We start from the raw sequence: 21,219 nt of genomic DNA on the forward strand, positions 1-21,219 counted from the left end.
TAAATCAGCCTCCCCCCATTTAAAATATATACATATGTATGTGTACATGTGTGTAATTCTTAACCACAACCTTTGCTGTTCCTTTAAAGGACTCTCGCAAACACACATGGAATATCCATCTGGATAAGCAGATGCAGATGGTGTGCTATGTATTTCTTCAACTAGCATTTGGCTGTCAACACTGTTTTGTTTTTTCTTACAATAATTTGCATATTATGTCATATCTGTCTAGTTTCAAGGAAGCCTGGGTTGAAATTTATAAACAAACATAAAGGAAGACATAAATGTTTACTAAAATTAATGCCAAGAATTATGATCCCCTTGAGCCCTACAAAATCCCATGAAGTAAGGGGATAAGTGTAACTTGTTCAGAGGCTGAAAAATGCAAACCCCTTCCCACACTTCCCTTTTGATTGAACCCAGGGTCTTACTTATGCTAAGCATGTGCTCCCACACTACATCCCCTGGCGCAGTATAACTTTCTATTCTTTTCTTTGCCAGAACTTAACAATCCAATTCAATATGACGTGTGTGTGATGAGTGCGTGTGTAAAGATAATTAAGAAAACTAAAGGCAAAGACTTGATCAACAGGCATTTAAATCTTTTACGTACAATATAAAAAGCAATGTCTAAACTTTCTACAATAATGGTTTCTACATGACTCTACTTGCTGTGCAGCATGAAACTTGGTCGTATGTAATCCATCAGTCCTGAGGAGAAGGTGTTTGTTCACTCCGTGGTGGTGGTGGTTTATTTACCTCCCTCCATATGCATGAAAGACAACAGATTCCTTCCCTGTACTAACACAGCCAGTGATTGTCTCCAACAGTCCAGAGTTGACCATTTTATACAGAAGTAAGCGTGTCTTAGGATCAACTGCTTTTTCCTGTAAGAGATAAAGTACTATAAGTGAAAATGATCATCACAGAAGAGTCTCTTTTTAAAGGGTATATGCAAAGCAGGCGCTTGAACAAGCATGACTGAGACGCACTTCTTCCTCAGGGGCCCCTGGATTTCAACTCCAGTGTCATAAGCTAAAGACATGGGCTTGGTGACAGTCCCAAGTCTGGACCATAGAGGCAGACAACCTCAAGGGTCAGAGCTTTTTGAGAAATAGCCCCAAAGGGTCTTCAAGTGCTGACAGCTTAGCCATAGGAACACATGGCCAAAGCTCGGGTGAACCAATGAAGAACACTGCCCAAGATGGGGACATGGAGCCGATGAGATGAGTGTTTCTGAGCGTGGACACAGGCAAAGACCGTGTGTCAGTGACTCTGGCCCCGCCATAACCTGCTGTGGAAGCATCTGCAGATGAGCACTCCTCCGCTGTGCCTCCTCCACACTGACCTCAGGGAGAAATGAGCCCATTCTCCTCCAGTTTCCCCATGAGTCTGCACATGCAGAGGTGTCCTGATGCACCAGGAGAACTAGCCTCCCAAAGAACATCTGTTTTGGCCAAGGGCTGCACCTCCCCTCTCACAGCACTCTTGGCTTCATGGCTCTAGTCCCCTGCTTGGTGAAAGATGATGTGGGTCTCTTCAAGGAGGAGTCTCCTCAGGGAAAGCCAAACCTTGAGTCCGGCACCACACGTTTACATTCATCCTCCATTCCTTCCCCTCCTCCGAGGGAGGACACTGAAGTAGACAAGGAACAGAGACAGTGATGGGTCCTCGGTGGCTCCATGGCTTCAGCAATGTTTCATATTAAACTCAGAGGCCACAGACCCAGTGTTCAGGACTCTGTCCACTGGAGCGTTCCCCTGACCTCTGGTAACCCCCAAAATAAACAAGCAGCCCCAGAGAAAATTGAGTAGGAGGCATCAGCACAGCTCCCCTCCAGAGACAGAGCATGAGAAGGGACCCGAGGAGTGAGGGGTCACATTGCCTGCTGTCTCCTTCCTGTTACAGCAATGTGCTCCTCCCCCAAACTGTGCTTTAGACAGAAGCCAAGATTACAGCAAACATGGATTGGGGCAGTGAACACAGGTGGTAAGTGATACAACTGGGGTGCCAGGCAGATGTGTAAGGATGGTAAATCTCTAGACTTAATTCACAAAGTCCTTCTCCTTCCCTAACCCCTGAGCTTTCTTGATTAACCTGTAGCATCTTCTCTACTTAGCTAGGTACCCTCCAATAGGGACCCAGGTCTCTTGTTTATGAATGTAGAATTCATAAATACCTCCAGAGATAGTTTGAGGCTATAAGACAACAACTTCTCCCTTTCAGTCAGAGCCAGAATCAAACTTGTGCCATCTTGCCCTGTGTACCCTAGGTGGTTCCCTGCCTCCTGGGCCTTGAAAGGGAGCTCTTTGGCTATAAATTCCTCATTCTGCCCTTAATATAAACTGGCCGCTAGGCGTGGTGGTACACACCTTTAATCCCAGCACTAAGGGGAGGCAGGCAGGCCAATCTCTGTGAGTTCAAGGCCAGCCTGGTCTATAAAGCCAAGTCTAAGACAGCCAAGGCTACACAGAGAAGCCCTATCTTAAACAACCTACCAAACAAACAAACAACAACAAAAACAAAAAATTGGAAGTTAAAACAAATCAAACACTGGCTTAATCAAAATCTTATTTTACCAACAAAGTTTAAATAAGTCTCTGGGTAGTCTTAGAGGTTTTTTTATTTTATTTTTTTGCTTTTGGTTGGTTGGTTGGTTGGTTGGTTTTTGGTTTTTTGGTTTTTGTTTTGTTTTGTTTTGTTTTTTTAGTTTTTCGAGACAGGGTTTCTATGTGTAGCCTTGGCTGTCCTGGACAGAGTTTTTTTTTTAATATATTATTTTTATTTATGTGTATCTGTATATTTCTAAGGCATCCTCTGGAGCTGCCTGATGAGGGTGCTGGTAATTGAATTCTAAGCCTCTGCAAAAAAATACACGTTCTTACATTACACTGAGCTGTGTCTCCAGCACTCATATAGCTTTTCTAAGGGTTCAGTACATTCACTTACTGTCAGAATAGCACATATTATCTTCATTAATAGAAGACTAGTGTTTAAAGACTCTAGTCATTTTGTTATTTTCAAAATAGATATTATCTTCATTAATGTAAAACATTAGAGACTATTAAATTACAAGAAGTTGTAAGTGTCAATGTAATAGGCAAAACCTGTTCTTTTAAAAATCTGGCATGGGACTAGAGAGATGGCTCAGAGGTTAAGAGTACTGCTTGCTTTTCCAAAGGTCGTGAGTTCAGCTGGTGGCTCACAACCATTTATAATGAGATATGGTGCCTGCTTCTGGCCTGCAGGCATGCATAACAGGAGAGACACTGCACAATTAATAAAAATAAATAAATCTTTTTTTAAAAAAACTGGAACATTTGCGCTGGAGACATGCCTCAACAGTTAAGAGCACTGGCTGCTCTTCTGGGGACCTGAGCTCACTTCCCAGCACCCACATGGCAGTTTGCAACCGTCTCTAACTCCAGTCCCAGGGGACCTAAGGGCATCAGGTGCTCACATGGTACAAAGACACACACACACACACACAGGCAAAATTCTCATACACAAAACATTATGTAGATCTTTAAACATCTGAAATATTTAACTAAATGTATAGTATACACTCTAAGTCATTGTTGCTAAAACATAACCTTTTGGGGGAAAAACCTTCATTCTAATTAATTCACAAATATCATCACTCAGATGGCTTAAGGAAGCCATAACCATTTTCTCAGCCACAAATTTTCTGTTATCTCAGTGAGCCTCTCTATAGACATGACATTCTGAAGCAATAAGATTATTACTAAAAAAAAAAAATAGCTGGACATAGTAGCACACGATATTTGTTCCAGCACTTGGGAGGTAGAGGCAGGCAGATCCCTGAGTTCAAGGCCAGCCTGGTCTACCAAGCAAGTTTCACCAGAGTTTAACTCAGTTTACACATTATACTTTCATAAACAATTTTCTATTTATTTTTTTATTTGACTGTGTCTCATATATTTTAGGTTGGCTTTGCCTGTAGCTAGGCAAGCACTTTATCAACTGAGCTAACAGTTCTTTTTCCTTTCCTTTTCTTTTTTTTAGACTTATTTATTTATTATGTATACAATGTTCTGCCTGCATGTGTACCTGCACACCACCAGAAGAGGGCACCATATCTCACTATAGATGGTTGTAAGCCAACATGTGGTTGCTGGGGCTTGAACTCCACCTCTGGAAGAGCAGCCAATACTCTTAACATCTGAGCCATCTCTCCAGCCTTTATAAACAATTTTCAAACATCTCTTCAACTGCATTACCCCATAAAGCAACTAATGTGTAACTAATTTTTTAAGGTAAGATTTTACTAGTCCAGGCTAGCCAGGAAATCACTGTGAAGCTCACGCTAACCTCAAACTCATGGCAATAGCTGTACATTTGCCTCCAATTCCAAAGTGTTGGGACTATAGACATGGGCCACCTCAGCTCAATCTGAACTCCTTGACCAGCCAGTCCCCAGCAGGTTTGAAATGTTTCCACTTTACTAAAACACTAGCGGGGCTTAACCTCATACAGGTTCTGGACACACTGAAACTTGTTAAACCTCATGAAATCAAGGGCCACCAGCTGCTTCTGCTTAGCCAGTTAGGTTCCTTAAAGGCCCTGGTAGACAAATCCAGGGCTTGAAGGTGCAATATTACTACCCCACTGAAGCCTTGGGTGCCAGCCTGGCCTGCGGTATGTTTAACAGTGCATCCCGCAGCCAAACCACCAGTTGCCACCTGGGCCATCACATCTGGCTCCTGGAACACAACCACAGGTGAGCCAACTGTAGACAGTGGCCGCTGCTGGAGGTTAAGCTATGGGTGCTGTCCTGAGCACTGCTTTCCTGTGAGGGGCCACACAGGGAGAGTGCCTTCACCTTCTACACCAAATCCTAAGTGCCTAGCAGCACTACTTCTAGAAACTGAAAACTCCATAATGTGGGTTTTGAATAACTGATTAGCTATTCTGTTAAATTTTTTTAAAAAGAGATTTATTTATGTGTATGAGTGCTCCATTTGCATGTATGCTTGCTTGACAGAAGAGAGCGTCACATCCCAGTATAGGTGGTTGTGAGCTACCATGAGGTTGCTGGGAATTGAACTCAGGACCTCGGGAAGAGCAGACAGTGCTCTTAACCACTGAGCCACCTCTCCAGCCCCCTGTTCTGTTAAATTTTAAAATGCCAAAAAGCAAAGTCACTTCAGTAGCACTGATTTGGAAAACCAGTTTCAGGAGGAGGGGATGGGGAGTAATCATGAAGTTTTGTTTTATTCTTTTTCCCTCAAACATTAAGTTTCTAAATGACTTTTCCATCAAAGTAGGGGAGATGCTAAAAATGCTTACAGTGGTAGAATGTTCCTTCTTCTCATGGAGACGGGCACTTCGACGCTCTTCCGAGTAGGCATGTTGTTTTAAAGCATTGAACACGTTGTTGGATAGTTTTAAATCCATCCCAATTCCATCCCCTACCTGAAAGCCAGGTGCAAACTGACAAAGACAGAAAATCAGCAGTTAAATGTCTCATCTGTGGACAATGTTGAAAACAGCAGTGAGAAGTCAGTCTTGAAGCTGATTTCATACTGAACAGATGACCTTATGCAGAAACAGAACCCACAGGGTCTCCAGGGGGCAGAGCTCCCTGACACAGAGGAGCAACACCGAAGAAACTGCAGCCCAAAGGAAGGCAATATCTATGCAGAAAAAACACCTCACCATATCAAAGGTGATTGCCTCAGCATTTGCTTGGTGCCTTATTTTATGCAATATAAAGCCAACCCCGAACCTTACTAAAGACATACAACTTCACCATTCTTTCTGAAGACTAAGTCGCTACAGCAAACTATACCAGTCATGTCCATGGCAATTACAGGGTTGCACAGTCCACTTACGTAGCTGCTAGCCCCCCCCTCTGGATACTTAAATCTGAGTTGATTAAAATTTACTTCCTTAGTTGCACCAATTTTAAGTGCTCAACAGCAAAGACAGCTACCATGTCAGAAGACAGGGTTAGGTGATTTTTCCCTCAAAACTAAGTTTTGCTGAAGCACTGCTCCAGAGCCACGCAGAACATTTCCAGCCCGAATACAACACAACCACACTCAGTGAGATAGTTACTTGGCATGCATTTGTGTACTCAGGTCTGCACTCTTACTGAATACTTTCTAAAAAATGTATGTCTTTGGGACTGGAGAAATGGCATCCCAGTTAAGAACACCTGTTCTTCCAGAGAACCTGAGTCAGTTCCTACCACCCAGGTCAACAGGTTCACAGTATTAACTTCAGTGCCAGGAGATCCAACACCCTCTTCCGGCCTCCACCAGCACCTGAACACCTGTCTGACTTTCGTCTGTCTCTGTCTTTCATATACACGTGTGTGTGTGTGTGTGTGTGTGTGTGTGTGTGTGTGTGTGTGTGTGCATGCGCGCGCGCACATGCGCACGCGCACGAGCCTATTTCCCATGGAAACTAAAAAGAACATATATCCTCTGGAGCTAGAGCTAAGGTGGTTGTGAGCCACCATGTGTGTGCTGGGAAACAACTCCCAAGCCCTCTGCAGGAGGGGCAAGCATTCTTCACTGCTGAGCCGTCCCTCCAGGCCCCTGGCTGCTCAGTTCTTAACTGTGCGTAGGTGTGCATGCACATGCACATGCACATGTGAGTGCCCATGGAGGCCAGAGGTGTCAGATCTCCAGGATCCTCCTGATGTGGGTGCTGGGAATCAAACTCAGATCCTCTGGAAAACTGACAAGTATTCTGTGCTCTGAACCACTGTCCCATATCTGCAGCCCCTGAGAAATACATTTCTAAAAATGATGTTTTATTTTTAGTTTTACAGAGTTACTTCAGGCATAATTTTTTTTTTTTAAATTTCCAAAAGCATGGGGCTGGGAGTGGAGCTCAGTGGCTTACTCAGCATACACAAGACCAGTACCACAAAGGAACAAAGTCTAAAAAGTATAAGCATTTCTTCCTTCTATTTCTTGTGCCATCACCATTGCTGTGTCCTAAGAAATGCTATTCTGTATTTAAAAACAAAACCCTAAGGACTAAGAATTCATTCATTCTTTACTCCCACCCCAACCCCCCCCCAACCCCCCCCACCCCCACCCCCGGAGACAGGGTCTCTGTGTAACAGCTCTGGCTGTCCTGGACTCACTCTGTAGACCAGGCTGGCCTTGAACTCACAGAGATCTGCCTGCCTCTGCCTCCCAAGTACAAACACACACACACACACACACACACCCATGGTCTAATGTGCCCATGCTGGCCTTGAAATCACTATGAAGCGGAGGATGCCCTTTGCTTCCTGGTCCTCCTTCCTCTACCGCCCAAGTTCTAGAGTGCAGGCATAGGCCACCCATGCTTGACTCCCTTTCTTTTCTGGGGAGTGGGGTGTTTATACACGGGGTTTCTCTGTGTAGCCCTGGCTGTCCTAGAACTCAATTTGTAGACCAGGCTGGCCTCAAACTCACAGTGATCCCCCTGCCTCTGCCTCCCCAGTGCTGGGATTAAAGGTGTGCGCTGCCACCACCAACCAGCTGCTCAGCTTTATTTCTTAATTTTAGAATCTTGTAAATCAAGTTAGTTTTGAAAATATCATCATAGGGTTTTATTCTAGGTTCTTTATATTGTGTTTCGTGACCGAGCTTTTGACAGTAATCCTGCCATCTAAAGCGCCTGGCAGCTCGAGTGCTGAACACCACCAGCGCAGAGGGGCGGAAGAGGATCATGAGCTTGAGGCCAGCCTGAACTATGCATGAGGCCATAGAAATAAATCAAGTTTTAGAAATATGTTGTACTGTATCTAGAACGCTGTAGGCTGGTTTGCTCTGTGTTTTAAGAAAGGGTCTCACTCCATATCCCTGGCTGGCCTGTAACTCACTATGTAGATGGATCACAGGGGTCTGCTGCCCAAGTGTTGGGACTATAGGCATGCTCCCACTACCTGGACTAGAATGCTACTTTACAGATCTATTTAGCATCTTGGTTGAAAACAGTACTTTCTATAACTTACATTTTCCATTCTTGCTGTGTTCTTTCTTCCACACACTACTTCATCGTGCTTAGTGGTGATGTCTTTTCCTTTTCCAATAAAACCCTTTTTGGGAGTAGGAACTGGCTTTGCTAAAAGCAATTAAGAAAAGCCAAGAATATAAAAAGAGTAAAGAGTAAAGTCTTACATTCAGCACTGCCTGGAGAGACACTTGACTCTAACAGAGTGAATTACCAAACAAGATTCAAATATCAACACAAGTCTGAACGAGTTCACGGGAAACACCGTCTTCCTCTACCCTCCTCAGCTGTGCCCTGAGACAAGAAGCACCTGGCCTGTAGGGATCTACCTTCCTCAGCTCTACCCTGAGACAAGAAGCACCTGGCCTGTAGGGGTTGCCCTCCTCAGCTGTACCCTGAGACAAGAAGCACCTGGCCTGTAGGGGTTGCTCTCCTCAGCTGTACCCTGAGACAAGAAGCACCTGGCCTGTAGGGGTCTGCCCTCCTCAGCTGTACCCTGAAACAAGAAGCACCTGGCCTGTAGGGGTCTACCCTCCTCAGCTGTGCCCTGAGACAAGAAGCACCTGGCCTGTAGGGGTCTACCCTCCTCAGCTGTACCCTGAAACAAGAAGCACCTGGCCTGTAGGGGTCTGCCCTCCTCAGCTGTACCCTGAAACAAGAAGCACCTGGCCTGTAGGGGTCTACCCTCCTCAGCTGTACCCTGAAACAAGAAGCACCTGGCCTGTAGGGGTTGCCCTCCTCAGCTGTACCCTGAGACAAGAAGCACCTGGCCTGTAGGGGTCTGCCCTCCTCAGCTGTACCCTGAAACAAGAAGCACCTGGCCTGTAGGGGTCTGCCCTCCTCAGCTGTACCCTGAGACAAGAAGCACCTGGCCTGTAGGGGTTGCCCTCCTCAGCTGTACCCTGAGACAAGAAGCACCTGGCCTGTAGGGGTCTGCCCTCCTCAGCTGTACCCTGAAACAAGAAGCACCTGGCCTGTAGGGGTCTGCCCTCCTCAGCTGTACCCTGAAACAAGAAGCACCTGGCCTGTAGGGGTCTACCCTCCTCAGCTGTACCCTGAGACAAGAAGCACCTGGCCTGTAGGGGTCTGCCCTCCTCAGCTGTGCCCTGAAACAAGAAGCACCTGGCCTGTAGGGGTCTGCCCTCCTCAGCTGTGCCCTGAAACAAGAAGCACCTGGCCTGTAGGGGTCTGCCCTCCTCAGCTGTACCCTGAAACAAGAAGCACCTGGCCTGTAGGGGTCTACCCTCCTCAGCTGTGCCCTGAAACAAGAAGCACCTGGCCTGTAGGGGTCTGCCCTCCTCAGCTGTGCCCTGAGACAAGAAGCACTGGCCTGTAGGGGTCTACCCTCCTCAGCTGTGCCCTGAAACAAGAAGCACCTGGCCTGTAGGGGTCTGCCCTCCTCAGCTGTGCCCTGAAACAAGAAGCACCTGGCCTGTAGGGGTCTGCCCTCCTCAGCTGTACCCTGAAACAAGAAGCACCTGGCCTGTAGGGGTCTGCCCTCCTCAGCTGTACCCTGAGACAAGAAGGACCTGGCCTGTAGGGGTCTACCCTCCTCAGCTGTGCCCTGAGACAAGAAGCACCTGGCCTGTAGGGGTCTGCGCGGGTGTCCTGCCAGTCAACCTCCTCCTCAGAGCTGTCGCTGTCTTCAAAAGGATGCACTTTCCGATAGTTTTCAAATGAAATGGAAACTTAAAGGTAAAAATGGTTGACAGTTGATTAGGCGTACACACAAGTATCTCCTGCCTCCCCCTGGCAATGTCACAATAAGGTCACAGTACCTTTGCTATCACCATTGAACTTTTTTTCTTCACGCCTAAGCTGTGCGTCATATTCTCTGTCAAACTCCATCTGTAGCATCTGAGCCAGCATTAGGTCACTGGAAGTGTCAACGTTTTCTCCAGAAATAAATGGTCCTTCAGCAACACTATGCAAAATAAGGTGATATAAGCGGATCTGATGTGCTGTGCGAACAGCTACTGACTTAGAGAGTAGAAAGCATCTTTGCAATGCTAAAATCGCACTGAAGGAGGGGCAAGAATTTACCAAAGCATTTACCATGTCCTGTTTAGACCCAGGGCCAACTCTGACACAGAGCCGCAGCTAGGACTGAGAGGGCTGGGAGAGACACCTAAGGGGTCAGTCGGGAAATTCATATGGAGACCCAGAATGCTTTTCATCTGTGGTCTAGCCAAAGTTGAGAGAAAACTAATGAAGAGACAGATAACAAACACTAGAAAACTATACCTCAATAGTTCAACTGTTGCATTAACAGGAACAAAACCCAGAGAAACAGTAATTTGTCCAAGAAAATACAAACTCAGAAGCTCTTGTCTGAATTGCTTGGGACCAAAAGTACTTAGGATTTTGAAGTTTTCAGACTTTGGGATGATTTACATAGCCTAAGCTGATCTGATTCCTGGCCTGAAAAAATTATTATAATTTGAAATACTCTAAAATCTGAAATTTTCTGAGTGCTTTTTGAATGTCCAGAACTTTAGGAGATATTCAATCTGCCCTGAGAATCAGGAAGGAACTCAGTGCAGTGCTCTTTCTCCCGCAGCACTTTCTGAATGTGCTCTTACTCATCTGTAAAGACAGTCCCCAGTTCAGACTTTAAAGCTTTGTCACAGCAAGCGCTGTGTCACATACACAACTTCAGGGAAGGCAGCCGCTTCTTCTTCCAACTGTAGCTCTTTAGCCAACTCTTCGCTCATCACCTCAGTCAGTGAACAGGACACTGTGTTTGGAGGAGTAGCCCACGGGCACTATTTAAACAAAAGAGAAGAAGTTTTATAATAGTAACAAAATAACTCAAAAATGAGGTTATCTTTTGAGAATTAAACTAGTTAAAACTAACAAAATGAGTGATTAGCTATTTACAAAATTCACCTTAAAGGAAGCATCTCTCAGCACAAATCTTTTTTTTTAATTGAATTTCCACTTACTTACTTTTGTAAATAAGCACCACCATTCATGCTAGGTAAAGGACAATGCGTGGGAGTGAGGTTCCCCTTCTACCATCCCAGTGCAAGCCGCGGAGGGGAAGTAAACTCAGACAGCTGCACCTGGCCTTCTGGTAGGTGTGCTTTCAGGGCTGAAAGAGTGCCAGGTGACTGCCAGGGGTGGTGGCACACACCTGTAATCCCAGCACTTGGGAGGCAGAAGCAGGCAGATTACTGTGAGTTCGAGGCCAGCCTGGTCTACAAAGCCAGGACTACAAGAGAAACCCTATCTCAAGAAACAAAAAAACAACAAAAAAACAAAAAACCCCAAACAAACAAAAAAAAGAGTACCAGATTATTACACAGCATCACCCAGGAGACAAGGAGTTCAAGGGTTCCCTTTGTTCCCACTCACTTCTCTGCTGATGACTTCACTTCCCTGGTAGAGTTTCCTATGGTACTAGGCTAAGTCATGACACGCATGGTTTACTCCTATCGCTCCAGTGCTTAGGAGACTGAAGGAGCAGGACTGCTGTGGGGCTGAGGTCAGCCCGAGCCACCAAAGCAAGACTGTCTCAGAAAAGAAAAATAAATGAATTCTACCAACTAATACAATTCAAATCCCAATCATAAATTACGCCTAATTCCAATCTAAGCATAAAATTGTTGCTCATTATAAAGTGTCAAGCCAGCTGGGCATGGTGGCGCACACCTTTAATCCCAGCACTCAGGAGGCAGAGGCAGGAGGATCTCTGCGAGTTTGAGGCCAGCCTGGTCTAATGAGTGCGCTTCAGGACAGCCAGGGCTACACAGAGAAACCCTGGCTCAAACAAACAAAAAACAAAAAAATGTCAATTATCCTTAAAATGTCTAAGTATAGGCTAAAACTGAACCCAGAACCAGCCATAAAATGTTTTTCCAACTTCAGGATCTAAGAATCAGACTGACAAAGTGAAATTACAAAAGAGTAATGCTCCTTGAGACTCTTCGTCAGCACCAGCCCCTCACTGGCGCCACAGTCTCAGCTTTCTTAGACAGATTCTAGGCTTATTTCTCATTTTCCTAAAACATCTAACTCATCATCTCCTCCTTGTCTTGATTCCATTTCCCACAATACAGTGTTGTTACCAATATGTAGATTTTACTAGTTATTTTCCCTTAGTTAAACTCTGTGCTCCTTTCCCTGCCTAGGTATAAAGTCTGAGCTCATCCTTTTAATGAGTGTCTTCTAGAGACTTAACAAAACTGTTTAAGCAAGGTGAGGCAACGGGGCAGGAGACGCACTGTGGAGAGGGTCAGAACCGACCTGGGTGGAGCCTGGGGTGACCAACAATGACACTATTTATGCCTGAGGGAAGTGGAGCAAGCTTTGTGTGGACACAGCCTGAGGCAGAGGAGGAGCACACGGCCCCTTGCACCCCCATCCACAGCCTGAAACAGAGGAGGAGCACATGGCCCCTTGCACCCCCGTTCACAGCCTGAGACAGAGGAGGAGCACACGGCCCCTTGCACCCCTGTCCACAGCCTGAGACAGAGGAGCACACGGCCCCTTGCACCCCCGTCCACTTGCCATTGTGGAGTGGGCCATCCTCACAGAAGGGCCCGCCTAGCAAGACCAGAGACTTCCTGAGTGTTGACTGAGCTCTCTCTAATGTATAGGACGTGGTTTCCTTTGGCCTTCTGCTCTTTAACCTAGAAATGTTAAGAGCACTGGCTGCTCCTCCAGAGGACCCAGGTTCCATTCCCAGCACCCACACACAGGATCACAGTTGTCTGTAATTCCATTTCTAGGGGATTCAACGCCCTCATACAGTCATACATGCAGGCAAAAACACCAATGCATGTGAAGTAAAAATAAGATCACTGAAAGAAATTTTTGATCTGATCAATTCCAAACTGCAAGCTCCAAAAGCAGATGACTATATCCTCCCCGTCATGGCTCTCCCCACAACTGACAAGGACTAAGCAGCAAGAATAAGCGCCTCCTGCCTCTTCCTCTGCAGTGGTGGAGGCTGAAACCAAGGTCTCACGGTTTCAGGCAATTACTCTACCATGAGCTACATTCCCAGTCCAACAGATAACGTTTCAGTACTTCCTATATTTAAATATAATAAAAATGTATTCCTTAAATATAGGAAATACACTTAGCTAACTAAGTATACAAAATGTACCTAGGCTACTTAAATCATGCCACAACTGAGTGGCTCTATTTTATTTATTGGTTGGCTGGTCTGGTCAGTCTCACGCAGCACACAGGGCTCCTCCCACAGCTCTCCCCTCTAAGCCTCTCAGCCCAGGGGCTTCCCTTCCCCAGCTTCTGACTGCAGTCTGATCCAGCCCTTTTGGCCATGCGCTCTCTCTGTTGGTCGTGTGGTCCATGGCTCCCCTCTCAGCCCGCTTGCCCGCTCCCTTCTCTTGCCTCTCTCTCTTCTTCCCATCCACGGCCTGGTTCAGTCAGAACCCTTCCAGACACCCCTGGCTGTACTTTCGTTCATAGCTGTAATAAAGCCCTTCTCCTCCACTGTACCTTGGAGTGGTCATGTCCTCATTTTCATTCAGGTCTCTACTTGGTAGCTCGGTCCTGACACTATGTAGAGCAGGCTCTGCCTCGCACGTGCTGGGTTAAAGGCATGAGCCACTCCACCTGGCCATAGCGCCTACATTTTAAAGACTCAGAAACGGAGACAAAGCAAGGCTCCATTGGTACAGAACCCTCACCAACTAAGGTTTATCATCAGCCAGGACAGAGCGCTCTCAGAGCCCCCGATGGGCAGAGCCCTCTCATCCTTAGGACTCGGCACAGAGCTCCAGACACAGTAAGATTCAGGTAATTATAGAATGACACACGCCACGGAAACACCGCAAAGACAACCAAATGTAGACGGAGGCTGCATGGGCTGGTGACTTTCAGCTCCTCAAACTGATCTCAAGTCCCTTCTTCCACCTTGCTTGCCTATTTCTGAGGCTCATGGTTTACTGTCACCACCAGATTTTAAAAGGCACTAAATACAAATTATTAACTGACAAACTTCTCAGAAGACCCAACAATGTCAGGCAGTAATTCTGTCACTTTGAGGTGGCAATATCCCTGTTTCCAAAAGATAAATCCAAAACCGCAGAGCATAGATGTAAACCACAGAGGAAGTGCCCACTCACAATGACTGTGTCCTGTAGAACCTCACACTACAGCTATACTTCCTCTCTCTCTGCCAACCAGCTCAGCTGCCTCACACTGAGGCCACTTCCTCAGCTAAGTCAGTCACAATTCCAGACTCCCACAGTTTAAAATCAAATTCCAACACTTAAGAGAAGCTAGTAAAAAGTCTTTCGTAAATTCTCCTGGGCTCTGTGAGGGACAGCTCTGGGGAAAGAACACTCCACAAAGGCTCATCCTGCTGAAGGGGTCCTTAAATATACTGGAGGCTTCTCTATGAACGAGCACCAGGGATAGACAGTGGAACGTCTGCTGACAATCTCTTGTGACTCTATAGTAAATCAGACTCTTTACTGAGTAGTTAAGAGGCGGTGAGCCAGTGAGATGGCTCAGCTGATTGTCACCTGCAGAGCAAGTGTGGAGCTGGAGAAGAGAACATCTCCACGAAATGGTCTTCTGGTCCCCAGATACATATGCAAACCATGGCAGAGTATATAGCCAACTGTGGTCTTGAAACTTCACCCCCCACCTGCCCTCGGTCCTGCTCAGCTTCCACAGTGCTGGGATGACAGCATGCACCATCAGGCACAGCTAGTGAGCCAATCCTGACAGATACTGCTTTTGAGACTGGCTCTCACTGGGTAGCCCAGGCTGGCTTTGAACTCCTGATTATCTTGTACTCAGCCTTGGTACTACAGCACACACTGTCATGTCTGGCAATATGTTACAACTGAGGTCCATACTTAATTATTAATACTTCCTTACGTTTTCCTCTAATGCCCTTTTTCTGTTGTACAATTATATCCAAACACCACACTAGATTTGTCACGAGATTGTCTTCGTAGGCTCCTCTTGGTTTTGAGTTTCTCTGCCTCCTTAGTGTCCGTGGCAGTTCTATGACAACTCCCTGTCAGAGCTAGAGACCTCTCCGCTTCTTTCTTGGGCTGTGGCCTATAACTTTTGCCTGTTAAAGCAGTATGGCACTCTGTTACTTGTACCCCGGGAGAGCAGGTCACGGGGACCCTATCAGAAGAACTGTGAGGGCAAACTTATTTCAACATTACTAAGAGGTGCTTTGTCTTTTTAATTCTCATTCTCCCAAGTATAGAGTTTTCCAAAGTCTACATCAGATCTGATGACATCATCACTCTGCCAGCTGATTGGATGTGTGCTTGCACAGTCATGCTTTTCAAAACACTCTAAGGTAGCAAGTTTAGGATGTAAATGTGTGTCTTTACTAGAATTAGTTAGAGGCTAACTCCATTTTATTTCCCCCTACTGTGTTCTGCTGTCTACTTCAATTATAATTATTATGTCTATGCATCTGTGGGGTGGATTTTCCCCATAAACTTCAATCAAAAAATTACAACAAATTTAGGATGTGAAACATGTTCTGAGGGTGCAATGCTTTCATTGACCTTTCCTATAACCTATGTGGGTGTTTAACTGGGGAAATTGAAAGAATATGGCCTGTATTTTTATGGTCTCTAATTTTGTCCTTTTATGTCTGTTAATCTTGACATCATCAACAAAGTTAGGGTCTCACACAAAATGGATAAAAGGACATGAAGATTTAGCCACATTTACCAGTAGAATATTTGACCCTTTCTACAGGTTTATAAACTTATAAAACCAGCTTTTCAAAAACTTAACAGTTGAGCCAGGCAGTGGTGGTGCATGTTTTTAGTCCCAGAGAGTGTCAAAGCCAGATGGATCTAAAGGGCAGCCTGGTCTACTACACAAGTTCCAGGATAGCCAGGGCTACACAGACAAACCTGTCTTGAAAAAACCAATGCCCTTCCCCACAAAAAGCCCCAAATTTAACAGTTAATTATCTACCTTTCTGTAAAAAACATGGTCCAATATGATTCATAATTGAATTAATAAGCAAAGTAAATGTTCTGTGTTAGCACGCAAAAACTATGAGGTTTTAAAAGGTGGGACTCCTTTACGGCCTTAGAAATACAAACTCCAAAGGAAGCACAATTACTCTCAGCAAGTGTCAGCGGTCTTTTCATCCTAATATGAAAAAGAACAGGCTCAAACTCAGACATGAACAGAAAAGAATCCTAGTCTTAGCCTTGGCTGTCCTGGACCCACTTTGTAGACCAGGCTGGCCTCGAACTCACAGCGATCCGCCTGCCTCTGCCTCCCAAGAGCTGGGATTAAAGGCATGCGCCACCACGCCCGGCTCATTCCACAGTCTTACTGTCCACTTTAGTATAATTAGCTGGAGCGGGGTTAGGCGCGCCTATGTTTTTATCTTTACCATTTCAAAAACAAGAAGTAACCAATTTGGGATAACCGCATTCGTTTGAAGGCAACCGCTCCCTAAAGCGATTTGCTGTCTAAGCTTGCTTTCTCGGGGATGGGCGGACCCGCTTGGCAGATGAAAAAAACAAGAGCCGGCTGCTCGCCCTCAAGTCTCAGCGTCGGGTGTAGAGCATTCCGCTCACATCGGGCAGCGATGGGAGAAGGCAGGACGCAGACCCGGGACCAGGCGAGGCGAAGCTGTCAGGGTCCCGCCCCCAGGCTCGCCCGTGTCACCTCTCCTGGCGTCGGAGACCAGCATCCAGCGTGAGCAGCGCAGGTGTGCCGGCCGCGACCGCCGCTCACCTTACTGGGTCCCCAGGCGGCAGCGGGTCCGGGCTCAGGTGAAGACACTCCGACCAGATCCATTCCGGGAAGAAGGCAGAGACGAGAACGGAGCCGAGAGATGGCAGGACGAGGAGCGGGCTCCGCCGAAGCGACGTGCGGGACACAGGCAACCCGCTGCCGGTGCCGGAGATGATGTGACAGATGGCGGCGGCGGCGGCCGCGGCCGGAACTAAATCGCTTCTCTTCCGCCCTTTACGCTGGAGCTCTCGCTTCTGATTGGCCGCTCGTCCCCCGGGAGGGCCGTACTTCCTGTCTCTGTCCCTTGGGGTCAAAGGTCGGCTGGCAGGGGTTTGTGTTGACCCGGTCCTGGCACCTGTGAGAGGGTTGGGTTTGGCTCCTCGAGCTGGTTCTCCCCGTGCAAGCATCGCTCGCCTTCCGGTTCCTTCCTCCCAGTGACCGAATCCAATTAATCCAGGCCTCCGAACGCTCAAGCCAGGCTGTCTCTGTTCATTATTTCCCGGGGTAATTCGAAACTGGAACGGATTCGGGAGCCGAAACTGGCAGGTTTAAAGAGGGAAAAGGACTATTGATACAAATTGCGGTTGGTGCAGTTGTCCTTTGGGGACACGTGTGGAGTGAGGAAAAACTACTAAATATGTGGATAACACTGAGCAGAAAATAAGATGGCATAATAAGATTTGAGGTTTATTTCTGGTTTTGTTTTTTGAGGCAGGGCTTATCTGTGTAGCCTTGCCTGGCCTCGACTCGGTCTGTAGCCCAGGCTGGACTCCAACTCACAGAGATCCGCCTGCCTCTGCCTCCCGAGTGCTGGGATTAAAGGCGTGTGCCACCACGCCCGGCTGGCACAATAAAATTTGTGGTTATTTTGTTGAGAAACTCATAAAGTGGCTGGACAAGCATCCGCATTGTGTGGCACTATATCCAAGCACTAGTCAGCGTTGTAATCCCAAAATGATCTTGAGGAGCGCTATCCTTACCTCAGTTTTACTGAAAATGAAACAGGCACGTAGAAATAAAGTAACTCGGTTTAAAAATTATATTGCTTCTCCAGCTGGCCACCTGTTGCTTTAACATATAACATATGAGCTTTGAGGGCTTGTTCAGATGAGAGAGAGAGAGAGAGAGAGAGAGAGAGAGAGAGAGAGAGAGAGAGAGAGAGAGAGGGAACTCAAAGCTAGTTGTGGCAAAAAGAAATAGCAAGCGCTAAGATTCCAATGTTAAACCAGTGTAATGGTTGTAGTTTGCTTAGCAGATAGATATTTCTGGCAGCTGTGGGATGGCTGGACTGCGGTGGGAATGGCTGACCCAGGGTGGCTGGCCAAAACTTGCCCTGGCACACCTTTTGAATGCATTAAGTCACCTGTCTACTTTCTTTTTTTTTTTAATTTTTTTTATTTAGTTTTTAATTTATGTGCATTGGTGTGAGGGTGTCAGATCTTGGAATTACAGACAGTTGTGATCTGCCATGTGGGTGCTGGGAATTGAACTCAGGACCTTTGGAGGAGCAGGCAGTGCTCTTAACCACTGAGCCATCTCTCCAGCCCCCCACCTGTCTAATTTCAAGTCTTAGGTGCTGTCTGTCAGGTGAGTTTGCCTATTCCAACTCTGATCTTTCACTAATCTTCTGGCTCCTTGTTCTCTGGCTCCTTCTGTCTTCACCTGTGTCTACCCTGTTCTTTCTTCAACCTGTCTCTGTAAAGCTCTCCCACTAAAACTGCCTCTCCCCCACCCCCTCTCTACCGTGCTCTCCTGAGTCCTCTTTTTCCTGTCTCTTCTGGTAAGAGTTGGGTGTGTCCGATCCTGACTCATTCTGTCAAATCTTTCTCTGGGTGCGTTGATTTTGTCTGCCTCAATTAGATGGCACTTTCAAACACAGGTGCCTTTTTCTTTCTTTCTTTCTTTCCTCTCTTTGTGGGGCACTGCTGGGGAGGTCGAAGTCTGGCATATCCAGATAGCCAACTGAGTGCCATCCATTATGATAGACTTCCTCCTGATAAGAAACCAGTTTAGCAAGCACCTGGGGATTCCCAGAGTACCCCACCCGATGCTAAGGACATCCTAGTCTTAAGCAAATGGCCTTTTACAGTATGTAGAAGTTCCCCACCACCACCATAGGATAATTAAGTACTGTGTTTCTTCTTGTGATAGGACTCCATGCTACTGCATGTCAGTGAGGTACTTTGCATATAGATTAAGTGTCCTGATACCCCTAGCCCCATCAAATCAGACACATTCACCCACAAATCCCTCCCCACTGCCCAAGGTTTATAAAGGTTGCCTGGCTCTGAGTGCTCCCGCTGTTCCTGCACCATGACCATCTGAGATCCCATTTATTATAAGGAAAAATTGCTGCTGGCCATTGGGGCTTGACTGCTGGTCAAGGCAGCCATGAAGCCTCCTCCATCCCGGCAAGACTGCTGCTGAAGCACCCTCAGGACCTGCCTTCCCGCTGGTCTCGAACCTCTACCCACTTCCTCTGCCGTGCTTAGCACAGCACAAAGGGCTGTAACACTGGTATCATCACAGCCTTGGGGGCTCCACTGCCTTCTGGAGACCTGCAATCTCATCCTAAAAGTGCTAAACTATAACACTCGGTGAAAACTCATTTTCCACCTCCTCCAGTAAGACCCTCGAAACCTGGCCTCGCCCTGAGCAATCTGAGTCGCCCCATCTGGAAGCAGGACTTTGGGACCTTTGAGCTTGAGAGGTCCATCTGTTCTTGTCTGGAAGCAAGCAGTGCCTCAGACCAGCCTGCCAGAGTGGATCCTAGGCCACCCACTGGACATTTCTGTTTGTTTGTTTGTTTGTTTGTTTGTTTGTTGAGAGAGGGTTTCTCTGTGTAACAGAGCCCTGGCTGTCCTGGACTCACTTTATAGTCCAGGCTGGAACTCACAGAGATCCACCTGCCTCTGCCTCTAGAGTGCTGGTAATGAGAGAGAAAATTTTGTTTGTTTGTTTTTGTTTTTCGAGACAGGGTTTCTCTGTGTAGCCTTGGCTGTCCTGGACTCACTTTGTAGACCAGGCTGGCCTCAAACTCACAGCGATCCGCCTGCCTCTGCCTCCCAAGTGCTGGGATTAAAAGTGTGCGCCACCACGCCCGGCTAAAATTTTTTAATTAGCATTAAAGCAACCAGAACAGCAGAGCTCTCTGACTCATAAGCCCAAGTAGGTAAGAGTGCAGGTCAGCAGGTTTGCTAGCTCAAGGCCCCAGATGATGCATCACAAAGAATGCAGAGCTAGGAAACAAAGGCCTATTGAGTGTTTCTCTCCAGCCCGATTCTGTGTCTTCTTAAATTACATTGCTCAAAGCCTGTAATCTCCCATAAGGGTTAAAAATTGGGAAAAGTTTAAATTTTTAAGTAGCATTTAAAAACTAAGTAACAGGGGCTGTAGAGATGGCTCAGCGGTTAAGAGCACTGTCTGCTCTTCCAGAGGTCCTGAGTTCAATCCCAGCATCCACATGGTGGCTCACAACCATCTGTAATGTGATCTGACACCCTCTTCTGGACTGCAGATGTACATGCAGGGAGAGCACTGTATACATAATAATAAATATTTTTTAAAAATTAAGTAACAAACATACATGAGCTGGTTTGTTTATTTCTCATCTTTAATTGTTTCCTTTTGCAAATGAGGTTACCCGGTGGTTTTGTGAGGTACCCTGTGCAGCAGGCTTGGGGAGGAGAGAGTCAAGGTTAAATTCTGACCCTGAGCAAGCACAGCTCATTTACTGTGTTCAACATTAGACTATCCGTGGGGCTTTTGTGGCCTTGTCAGGTGTGTTAACGTTTCCTGTCAGTCATCAGCAGAGCCTCTGTTGCCTTCCACAACTGGAACTGCAGTGGGCCGCCATGCCCGCTGGCGTTTCTGTGGGCTGCTGGAGAGCCGAACTCCAGGCCTCGCGCTTGCACAGCAAGTGTTTAGCTGCTGAGCCATCTCTCCAGCCTGCAGTGTTTGCTTTAATGACTATTTCCTGTGTACACTTTTACCCTCAGGCCTTCCGCTCGGCACCACTGTTCCTAGCACCTAGGGAACAAGATGAGAAAGGGTGAGAGCATGGACCTGCCTCCCCACCCAACCCTGCACCTCCCCCACCCCAGACAGGTTTCTCTGTGTCACCTGGCTGTCCTGGGACGTGCTCTATAGAACAGCCTGGCCTCCAACTCAGAGCGCCACCGGCCTCTGTCTCCTGAGTGCACCACTGCACAGCTGGACTATGGTTCTTTTGTTGTTGGTTTAATATTATATACACACATATATTGTGGTGGGCACTCAAAGGAGTTACAGCAGACCTGTGGAGGCCAGGCCTGGTGGATGTGTCACAGCGGATGTGTGGAGGCCAGGCCTGGTGGATGTGTCACAGCGGATGTGTAGAGGCCAGGCCTGGTGGATGTGTCACAGCAGACGTGTGTAGGTCAGGCACCTTTTCCTGCTGAGTCACCTCAAGGACCCTTCATTGTTTATTCTTTCCACCTAGAATAAAAATTATACACAGCCCTTTAAAAAATGCAAACACAAAGCCGG

The 21,219-nt window shown here is 46.8% G+C and overlaps 1 protein-coding gene across 2 annotated transcripts in view; it reads right to left on the bottom strand.

Annotated features, from left to right (window-relative positions):
• RIOK3 (RIO kinase 3) overlaps positions 1–18,565 on the bottom strand; it is a 29,387-nt gene extending 10,822 nt beyond the window's left edge. The window contains exons 1-7 of one of the 2 annotated variants that reach the window (XM_084780731.1): positions 16,624–18,565; positions 10,630–10,745; positions 9,759–9,904; positions 9,561–9,668; positions 7,982–8,091; positions 5,311–5,454; positions 760–887 (exon numbers count right to left, since the gene is read on the bottom strand). In XM_084780731.1, coding sequence (XP_084636857.1) covers positions 760–887; positions 5,311–5,454; positions 7,982–8,091; positions 9,561–9,668; positions 9,759–9,904; positions 10,630–10,745; positions 16,624–16,755 — 884 coding nt within the window. In that variant the 5' untranslated portion in view covers positions 16,756–18,565. The remainder of the gene's footprint in view (positions 1–759; positions 888–5,310; positions 5,455–7,981; positions 8,092–9,560; positions 9,669–9,758; positions 9,905–10,629; positions 10,746–16,623) is intronic. The other variant, XM_084780732.1, reaches the window with a different exon arrangement.
• Positions 18,566–21,219: the final 2,654 nt, after the last annotated feature.

The sequence above is a fragment of the Acomys minous genome (assembly GCF_964271855.1).
Source record: "Acomys minous genome assembly, chromosome: 4".
NCBI lineage: Eukaryota > Metazoa > Chordata > Mammalia > Rodentia > Muridae > Acomys > Acomys minous.